Raw genomic sequence first — 10,317 nt, 5'->3', positions numbered from 1 at the left:
AATCTTTTGAATGTATATAAATTTCAGTTTTACATAAAAATTATTTTTACAAATCTGGTGACTTAAAGCCTGTTGGTGTGAGGCAGATGCTGTGCTACCAGGGAGATGCCAGGGCATTCCCAGCTGGGGTATCACAGCCTCTCTTCCTCCCCTTTACTCTCATTAGATAGTCAAGGCTTCAGTGCTCTGCAGTCAAAGCTACCCAGTGGTCTGAGCAGGCTGTACAAAGAAACTCAACACTCCTTCCAAGTTCTGGAACTCCTGGTTTCTGTGCCATTTGAAGTTCTATAACTAAACTAAAATCTTTTTCACTTATGAGGTCAGAGCTCTGCAAACCTTTTTTTCCTTTGTTCCCTAGAAAATGCTTCTCAAACTGTAGAAATAAAAATTAAGTAGGAGTGGGTTAAAGAATAAAATTGTAAACAACTTGGGAAAAGTTGTCTTTACTGTATGTTGAACTATTCTAGGGGAGCAGTAAGCTGCTGCAGTTTCCAAGCAAGATGACAGTTGTACTAAAAGTAAAAGCAAAATATCTGAAAGTTGTGACTGATTCCTGGAATTAAGAAATAAAGTTTTGCTCTTCAGTCACGATGCAAGAGCTAGCTACTACCAACATTTTCATAAATCATATTTTGGTTCACAAATAACTTACTATTTCTGGGGTTTTTTTACAAAGGCGGTACTTGGAGTTTTCTTGGATATTTTTGCATTTCTCTTTTTTGCCTCTCCAGGAAAATAAAATAGACATTATCATGCTAAGATTCAGTGTTCTGGTTACATGGGAATTCTTCCTCTTTACTGCTGCCTGATAAACAGAGCATCAAACTAAACTTAGGTTGCCAGTTCCCTATTCTGGCTTACTCCCTTGTTCTGCAATGAATTTTGTAGTGCATTTTGAGCGCTATTTTCCATACTTTCTCCACGGTTCTCCTTGGAAATTCATGAAAATAAATCAGAACAAGGGCATTTGTTCCAAAATTTTGCAGTCCATTATTTATTTACCACATTATTGATTTACCACGTGAGGTTCTAGAAAACCTTCCAAAACCCCTAAAAACAGGGTTTTAAAAACAACACCAAAAAAATTTTCCAAAATTCTCAGTCAATCAATGCCACTATCACAGTGGTTAATGAATGTCTCAAAAAAATCGTTCCCTTTGCTAATCAGAAGGAAATAGATTAGAAAAGGGTTATTCAAAGTTCAGACTTTAAAACCAAGTGGATTGGTGTTAAGTAGGATGTAGAGGCTGAAAACAGTGTGAGGGAGTACACAGAACTGCAATTGTATATGTTGAGTTGCAATTTGGAATGGTGACAGAAGGTATTTCAGTAATTCACTAATACATTTTAGGTCTTAAAAATAACAAACTGCAAAAAAGCAGGAACCGGAGGAAAAGTACAAAATTCCTCTCAGCTCTTTAATTTTGTGGGTCAGTTATGATGGCTTGAAGGCTCTGGTAAGCTTTGCAGTTAAAATAAAGCAGCTTGTACTTGCAAAAAAATTTTTTTCAAGAAGCAAAACATTTTTCTTATTCCATCTGCAGTAGTTGGATTTGAACAATTTGTTGGGCTGTTCTACTGGTTTTAGTAAAATGGTAACCTTCTTAAAACAGTCTAGAAGGCACCTTCCCTGTTTCATCTATAAGCAACTTCAGGAGCATAAAATGAACCTAGGAGTCAGTTTTTTTAAGTGATGCATTTATATGATTACCAATGGGAGGATGAATAACCACTAGAACTGCTGCTTAAAAACACAATCGACATTTATTTTAAAGAAACAAAAATGACTAAATACCTATTGTGAATGCATGGAATCTCATTTGCAGATTTAATAGTTACCATGTAAAAATAGGAAACATCTTGTTGAGGATAATAGACTAGATAAAACTTTCTAACCTTTGAGCTATTTCTGCTCAGTCACCCACACACTTATGGCTCCTCATAAAACTTTCAAACATGAGCATCAAAGCTGCCCTGAACACTTTGTTGAACTGGGGCTAAGTCTAATTTTAATCGCTTTCGTTTTGACAGTATTTTCTTTATTCTTGTATCAGTAGAACCAGCATTCATAGGACATAACCTGCTGTCTTAGCCCATACCAATACTGCATCTGCAGTTCCCTGAGGTGCCTTACGAATTAGGTCAATTAATAGAGCTCTTTGTATGAGCAGCAATTAACATGTTTATTCAACCTGCACCTGAGTCACCCAGTCACAGAATAATTGAGACTAGAAGGGCCCTCTGGAGGTTGCCTAGTCCATTCCATTCAAAGTTAGATCAAGATCCAAGTCAAATCAGTTTGCTCACGGCATTGTCCAGATTTGAATACCTCCAGTATTTTCATCTCCATTTTTTGATGGAGAATACCTGAATATTTTCATCTCTTGAACACAGAATTGTGCTTCATTTAGAAAAAACAATGAACCACACAGACAAAAAACCACAACAAAGCACTAAGAAGACAAGATGTTTTGGTGTTGTGGTTTTTTCTTTTTCATTTCTTTTTGTTACATACACTGAGGTAGTCTGGAGTTTTGGTTGTAATCCAGCTCAATGGTGAAAAGAAAATCTGACTTCCATTAAGACAGCTAAAAAAAAAAAAAAAAGACTTAAAAGCAACTGAAATGGTATGGTCAAAATAAGCACTTTATGCACTCAAGTCTTAGTTTCTTTTCACTTTCACAACATCCAAAACAAATGACTTGCATTTTTCCTTTTTGATTGCTTTTCTAACAGCAGTTTCACCCAATATACAGCGTGAAACTGAGGTGTTTTGCTCACCCCCAAAGTAAATTACTCTCTTCTCTCATGATCAGCTCACTGCATGACTTTGTTCCCCTCCCATTTTATGTTCCTATTTAAAAACCTCTCAACAATTAATTTAGACTTTGAATGCACCCTAGGAAATACAAGACCGGCACAGTATTATGGCTAAGCAACACAGTAAGTTCAGTCTTTTAACTGAGGTAATTTTTAATGTGGGAGAAAACAGAATCACTCCTGTATCATAGGGTCTATGAATCACAAAAAAATACACTGATTGCATAGGTTAATATTGATTTACCACATGAGGGTCTAGAAAACCTTCCAAAACCCTTAAACACAGGGTTTTAAAAACAACACCAAAAAAATTTTCCAAAATTCTCAGTCAATCAATGCCACTATCACAGTAGTTAATGAATCTCTTAAAAAAATCTTAAATCATCTTCTCCTTGCTTCCTGGAAATTAGACTGGGCCCTGAAGTATGACCCACACAAATGCCAGAGTCTTTCCACAGCAATACAGCTCCAAGAGGAATGGCAGTCTGTTCTCTCAAAGAAACACAGCCGGTACCTCCTGTGCCCTGTAGAGCAGGAGGTACTGGCAGGGCAGGAGGCAGCCCTGAGTAATCAGCACTGTACGTAGCTGGGTGCAGTTGCTATCTAGAAACAGCCTAGGATGCAGGAAACTATCCCAAAGCAATAGTAGCACACACAAGATAGGACTGCTCCTGGAATTCAATTCACATGTTCCTCAAAATACCAGGCTGATCCTTGTTTTTACCATAGGAGAGGGTTTAGACTTTTCTCATGGTTGCATGATGGTTTACCATTCTATACAGCTGGATGTGGAGCAGGGAGTGCTGAGTACATCATTCAGGTTTAGAGCAGGCTTAGATCACTTTAGATTTACCTTTTTCCTTGACTGCAAAGATTCACAAAAGCACATTATGCTAGGAAATTTTGAATACCAAATTTTCTGGTCTTGCACAATCTGATGCACTTGCCAAGTCCTCTGTCAGAGCATTTATACCCAATGGACCATGACAACATGTCATGGGTTAATTGGCTGGCATGACCATGCCCTGGAGAGGCAGGCACATTGATTACTAAGGCTTTCAGAACCTGCTAACCTACATGACCGTCTCCAAGCTGAAGATCTATTCATTTTATCAATGTGTCTTCTGCTGAGTCAGTGTTTTTAACTTTTGAGGCACATTCAATGTATTTGCCTGAACTCTAAGTCTAACCTAGTGTTAGAAGAGAACATTCTATAAATCTTGCTCAGTTCCCATGTTCTTAGCTACATTGCATGTTCAACTCCCTGCTAAATGCAGACAATTCGTCCAATCTCTGAAATGTCATCAATGTGCCAATTTCTGCATCTTTAATACAGAATTAAGTAATTGCTAATTTTTAAGACTAAACCTTGTAAAGTGCAACTAAGAAATATTGTCTAAGAGAGAAGTCACAGTTTTCTCGTACATGCACAAGAAATAAGTAATACCCAGACCAGCTGAACCAGAATAATGAATGTTTCAATTCCTGTTTAATTTGTTAGATTAAAAAAAAAAAAAAAAAAGAGATCGCAGCGATCAGATCAGTTCAGCTTAAAGATGTAATATAATGAGTTTCTCTAGAGTTAATTAATGAGACCAGAAGAAATTCCCAAGAGTTTCTCTGAGATCCCACTTGCATTGAGAAGAAAAATATATGCTGGAACTGTACTTCTATGCTGAGTTCCAGCTCTACACAGCAATATGCAGAGAACTGCCTAGTTACCAGACCCTCAAGTTTTTTTCTAAAAGGTGTACCTGAAGGACAAATTCCCGTAAGAGGACCAGCAGTCACAAGCGGCGTAACCTCCACAAGAGCCATTTCACAAAACTGTCGAAGGACAGGACATGGCTGCAGCTAAAATAACAATCAGTATTTGCATTAGTTAGGGTTACCTTTATTGTCACTCAAAATGGAGCCAAAGGCACTGATCACCACATCGGCTTTCAGACGGACAACCTGATCCTCATCTTCTCTCCAGTTTCCATCACTGTCTTGTTCAGTTCGAACAAATTCCATAGCAACAATTTGTCCACCTTTAAGAACAACTTTCCGAGGAGAGAGGAAAGGCAGAAATTCACACTTCTCTTCTTTTGCAAGTTCCATCTGTAGAGTAGAAGCAATAAAATATATAACTTTAACTATGCTGTGTTTTCATAAAGAAAAACCCCAAACAAACCAACCAGAAAACATTTTTTGACTGAAGAGGCTACCATGGATTCTTCTATGGTAGAAATCAGCAGTGTCCAGTATGCACACAGTCAACTTACTGCCAGCTTCAGAGCCTCTCATGCTATTAAATCAAGCAGGGTCAGTAGGTAAATTTTCAAGGCAAATATTTCTCCAATATATTTTCTTATTGTTCCATTACTTTGCATATGTTTAACTCCTTTGAGGGCAAAAGACTTCACTTATGTAATTATCTGTGTGTTTTAAGAAATGGCATAGTATTAACTTAGTCCATGCCCGGATTTGTGTTTACTATGATTTTAAGATTTTTTAAAAAGCAACAGTTTTCTGAGTGACAATCCAGACTTAAGATCTTCTGAATCTCTGCTGTGGTAAAACTGCTTAAGTCAATTGCCTTCACAATATGACTGTCTCTATTTTACACCAGAACTTTTTTGAATGTGTAATATCCCACCCGACATGATTCTAGCATGGCTATTACTATATGAATCTGCTTTTATTTTACTGTTTTCAAGGCCCACTGCATGACTGGATGAGTACCAACATTGACAACTTTTAGAAATTTACCCAGGCTTCTACCAAAGATTTTGGTTCAGAGTGACAACTGATTATAGTAAGAATCTGAATAGCACATGAGTCTGTGCAATGTCTTCCATAATCCCACTGTGTCTAGAACTCTTGACTGAAGTGCAACAGAAGTAAATCATGCACCAAGAAATCCTCTGTTACTTTCTTTGCAGCTCCATTCCCCCTCGGGAAGATCTAAGGTGCCCACCTTCTTGAAACAGATGACCAACTACCATAAATCTTGTGATAAAGATGCATTAGATGGCCTGCTATCCTCAAGTATATAAAAGCATAATGTACCAAATAAATGAAAACAGAAAAAGACCACCAAAATAAGAAAACATAATCCAAAAAAAACCTCCTGTAGTACATATAAATTGAGGAAGGAGAATCAGTTTCAAAATGTCCAGATGACCTGATAAATGCCGAAGTCCAAAGCCAAACTAAACATTAGACTAGATGCTGAAATATGTGATGAATATCATTGCTTCACTGTCACTGGCAGTGATTCAAAGCCAAAATCACAGTAAGTAATTTTTTTACCAGAAAGAAAGGAAAGGAAAGAAAGAAAACCTTTTATAGGCTCAAAAGGCAGTATCAGAATCACTGAGATTGCTTAAACAACAGCCTGAAGGTATCATTCCAGGATCTAACCATGATCTGAAAAATTATCTGCAATCCTCTAGTGGCTGTTTGATTCCAAGATTAAAAATTTTAGCTCATTTTCTAATTTACAAGAAATTCTACCCCCTGCTTGCAAATGCACCTCTCTGACTTGTCAGGAAACAGATACAACAGTGGAAAATTATTTAAATAAAGAGTACACAAAGTGAGCCTCAGATCTTTAATAAACATTCATGCATTTTAGGAGCATTCTTATAAACACAACCTTTAGGAGATGTCTGTTAACTATCTATAGTACACTTTCAGGTCACATAGAAATAACCAAAATGCCTTCTTAGAAATGCTGCTATTCCATTTTACCTCTTCTGGGACAGCCCTGATATGAGTGAATCCCTTCCTGAAGACCACAAACACACGACGAGCTCCGCAGCGCAGAGCAGATGTTGCACAGTCAAAAGCAGTGTCTCCTGCCCCAAGTACAATCACAGTTCCATGTATTGATGGCAACGGAGAGTGACAGGCACACATCCCTGAAAGATAAAAGGAAAACCCCATTTTTGAGTAGAGAAACCATTTCTGCATGACAGCTCAAAAGGTACTTGTACTCAAAGCAGTGTAAAATTGCATCTTACAGTTTCCAAGCATGGAGTGTCACTATCAAATTATTCTGCTCCACTGAAAGACAGTTTTATTCCTCCTTTTAAGATATGCTCATATACATAATTTCATAGTCAGTACTCTAAGCAGCTGCATCTTTTATTGAGGAAGAATTCAAATGACAACCTTTTTTTTAGGATTGTGGGTCCTGTCAGGTCGAAACTAGAATTGTGAGATCTTTTTATTCAAAAACTAAGTTTCTCTCTCATCAGATTCATTATCCTCCCAGTTAAAAAAAAACCAAAACCAAAACAAACAAAAAAAGATGACCAGTTGTTGATAGTTCTGTGTAATAGTGTACCAACATCAGTCCTCTCAGTCAGATTTCTATAAAGCACTGACACTGTTCTGGCTGTGACATGATTCTCAAAGGCTATTCAGCAGCTGAACATGAAGAGAAAGAGTATTGTTACAATAATTCCTAGTTCTTCCATTGGAAGAAAATGTTTAACCTACAGTAGCTTTCTACAAATCATTTGTAAAAAGTTACATGGAGAAAATGACAACATTATGTGTTTATCATCTACAGCTTGTATTTGATGATTCAATTAAACTAGAAATACTTAAGTTAAACTGAACTGTGTCTGTTCCTTGGATGAGACTGCACTTTATCACATGTTTAAGTACAACTAACTGTTGATTAGGCAAATGGTTGCAACTTGAAAAAGAATGACATAAATAATACAAAGCTATATTCTCAACGAGCCCAGGACTGTTCCAGTCAGGAGGCACTAAGCTGGCCATTTACCTACTGGACTTTAACTCAAGTATCCTGCTACAGCAGATTTTCACATGTAATTGTGGAACACAAGTATTATTGAAGTAAACAATGCTTTTAATTTAGACATACAAGCAGAGTGAGAAACAATACCTATTGTTTCTCTCCATTTGAAAAATGGTTAATGTATGAAAAATGCTATAATTTTCCCTCCCTATGTATATGGTGTTTATTTAATAGGATTCTTAGTCTAAAATTCTCTCTAAACTTTTCTCATTTATTTTTAATGAACTTAGTACTTCATACAAATTGAGCAGTGGAAAAAACACAAGTGAAGCAGGGGAATGGCAGCTCAGAGTGCCATTAGAGTAAGAGTCTAGAAGGGATCAGTCAGAGCAGCCCTCCTTGCTCTTGGGAACACACTCCCAAGGTAAATTCACATCTATGTATCTGCAAGGAGAACCCCTTTTGGAGGAAAGTATATTAACAAGTGGCATTCAGAATTAATAAGCAGGCAGAATATATATTTTACCATGAACAAGTCTATTATGTCTATTATTTAGATAACTGTCATAGTGAAAAAAGAAGGATAGAGTAGGATGTAGTATGTGTATATTTTATTTTAAAACTCCATGGCTTAGAGAGCAAAAGGTGGCTATAGCTACAGACAGACACTAGGAAAATTAAGTAAAAGAGACCATGTTAATTAACAGACAACACCAAAGAGCTATCTATTACTGTCAATCAGAAAAGGTTAGTTCTTCCAAGTTCATCCTTTTTCCCATTGTAGATTTAATATAAAAAAACCCATATCATCACATATGCTAGCAAATCAAGAGTGCTACTTTGCACTATTTTGAAAGATGTGGATCACATATAGATCGTCATGCAGACAGGTGACCTACAATACACAAGTGCTACATTGCTACATTCTGCTCCACAGAATTCTACAAAGTATTTTTAGTCAAATTGTTTCGAGAGAATTGTTTTGCAGAATTTACTTTTCCTTTGTTAATCTATGAATGTGTTGCACTGCATATTCTCAATCTGTTTTATTTTTAAACATCTCTGTCTTCAAAAAGAAAACGCAAAACTCACCCTTTTCTCCGAAATCATTTAAGATTAGTTTGAGCTTAAGAAAACAGACAGAAACAAGCATTTGTTGAACAGCAGAGAGATGGGACAGATGGGATGCAGAATTTCACTTCTGAAATATTTTGCATTAAATGGAGTACTAAACTTTACTTTTATAAGCGGAATAATCTGCTACAGAATATATATTCCTCAAAAGTGTTTAAGAAAAATCTACTAAATAAGTGGGAAATCCTATATGATGCTAAAAGAAATTTTTGAATGCTCAAATGAAAATCAGTTTGTAGATAAAACAAGTTATATGAAGTCATACGTAAAATACCACATTCTGTCCTAAGTAAAAAGAAAAACTGTACATTAATTTCTCTTTTGCCTGAGAAATCTAGACCATGAAGAAATGTGGCATACAAACCACATATTTGGGGCTTATGAGTTCATATTCAGGGACACTGAAAGCAGCTGCGCTCCTTGGGGAGCAAATGCAGCCATCTCTGTGCTCAAAGAAAGATGTAAAACCATAAAACAAGACTGCATTTGGAGCAGTGAACTGAGCACCTTCTTATTAACTCTTGTCCTACTCCTGTTGTCCTGAGTCTTAGACTGTAAATTCATTGGGTAAGGAACAAGTGCCGATTTAAATGTGTCTGTAAAACCTGCAGCACGTGACTTGGGATCAAGTAAAAGAATTTATCAACAGTCTACAAATCAGCTGCTTATATAGGTCAGAAACACCTTCCTTAATATCAGATTTTTTTCAAGACCATCTTATATATGCTATTTTTTCAAGATACTTTATACAAATGTGAAGCTTTTGTCATCTTTTGAATATAACTCAAACTAACAAATATAACGTGTTAGGAGAAATTATTTGCCATACGTTTAGATTTGTATATATGATCATTTAGTTTATAATCTCTGGCACTAACTTTCCTGACCATGACAAGAGAAACCCCCATCCCAGACATATTCAGTGGAAGGTACTTTGTAACTGGATATGCTGCTGTGTAGACAGTTGGATATATTAATAACTGCCAATGACTTACTGAATGTGATTACAACAAGAACAGAGTATCACATACCTGGTTTACTTGCCATTGCTACCAGAGGTAAGAAGTCTTTAGATGTGTAGAATCCTTGATTCATTCTCAGTCCTTGGAATATACTGTCTCTGTTTGGTTCTGGCAAACCTGAAATAGATATTTTATGGCACACCAGAATTACACAGGAAATTTTAATGATCCATATATATTTTGAATTACACATACATTCTCAAAAACATCATCAATACAAGCACTTTTACAAACCCTTGGATGTTTCCAAAAGAGTATCACAAATGACCACATTTGTAGTCTGCAGCTTATATAACTGGTGATTGTTTAATAGTACAGGCACTTGAAAATCAGGTTATTGGATAATGTGTGTACTCATATAACTCGTAACAAAAATGCAGAGGGGAAAGGATTAGAGAGAACGGGTTGCAAAAGCAGGTAATACAAATGAGGCAGTAACAAACAGCTTAACTGATAAGGGGAAGAGGAAAAATAGCAGTGCTGTAGATCTGATCTGTGAGTACTTGTATGCCATCATTTTTTGCCATTCTTGATTATTTTCTCAAAACCTCAAAGTCTTGATTGGCTGACATTTATTCCTAG

General features: G+C 36.5%; 1 protein-coding gene across 2 annotated transcripts in view; it reads right to left on the bottom strand.

The window, feature by feature from the left end:
* DPYD (dihydropyrimidine dehydrogenase) overlaps nucleotides 1-10,317 on the bottom strand; it is a 348,239-nt gene that overhangs the window by 181,888 nt on the left and 156,034 nt on the right. For both annotated transcript variants that reach the window (XM_017729847.1, XM_017729848.1), the window contains 3 exons: nucleotides 9,745-9,852; nucleotides 6,559-6,728; nucleotides 4,713-4,923 (listed from right to left, as the gene is read on the bottom strand). In XM_017729847.1, the coding sequence (XP_017585336.1) occupies nucleotides 4,713-4,923; nucleotides 6,559-6,728; nucleotides 9,745-9,852 (489 nt within the window). The remainder of the gene's footprint in view (nucleotides 1-4,712; nucleotides 4,924-6,558; nucleotides 6,729-9,744; nucleotides 9,853-10,317) is intronic.

Source organism: Corvus brachyrhynchos, unplaced genomic scaffold, assembly GCF_000691975.1.
Source record: "Corvus brachyrhynchos isolate BGI_N302 unplaced genomic scaffold, ASM69197v1 scaffold101, whole genome shotgun sequence".
Classification (NCBI taxonomy): domain Eukaryota; kingdom Metazoa; phylum Chordata; class Aves; order Passeriformes; family Corvidae; genus Corvus; species Corvus brachyrhynchos.
The sequence above is the reverse complement of the archived record's forward strand: the minus strand, read 5'-3'. Positions and strand labels throughout refer to the sequence as shown.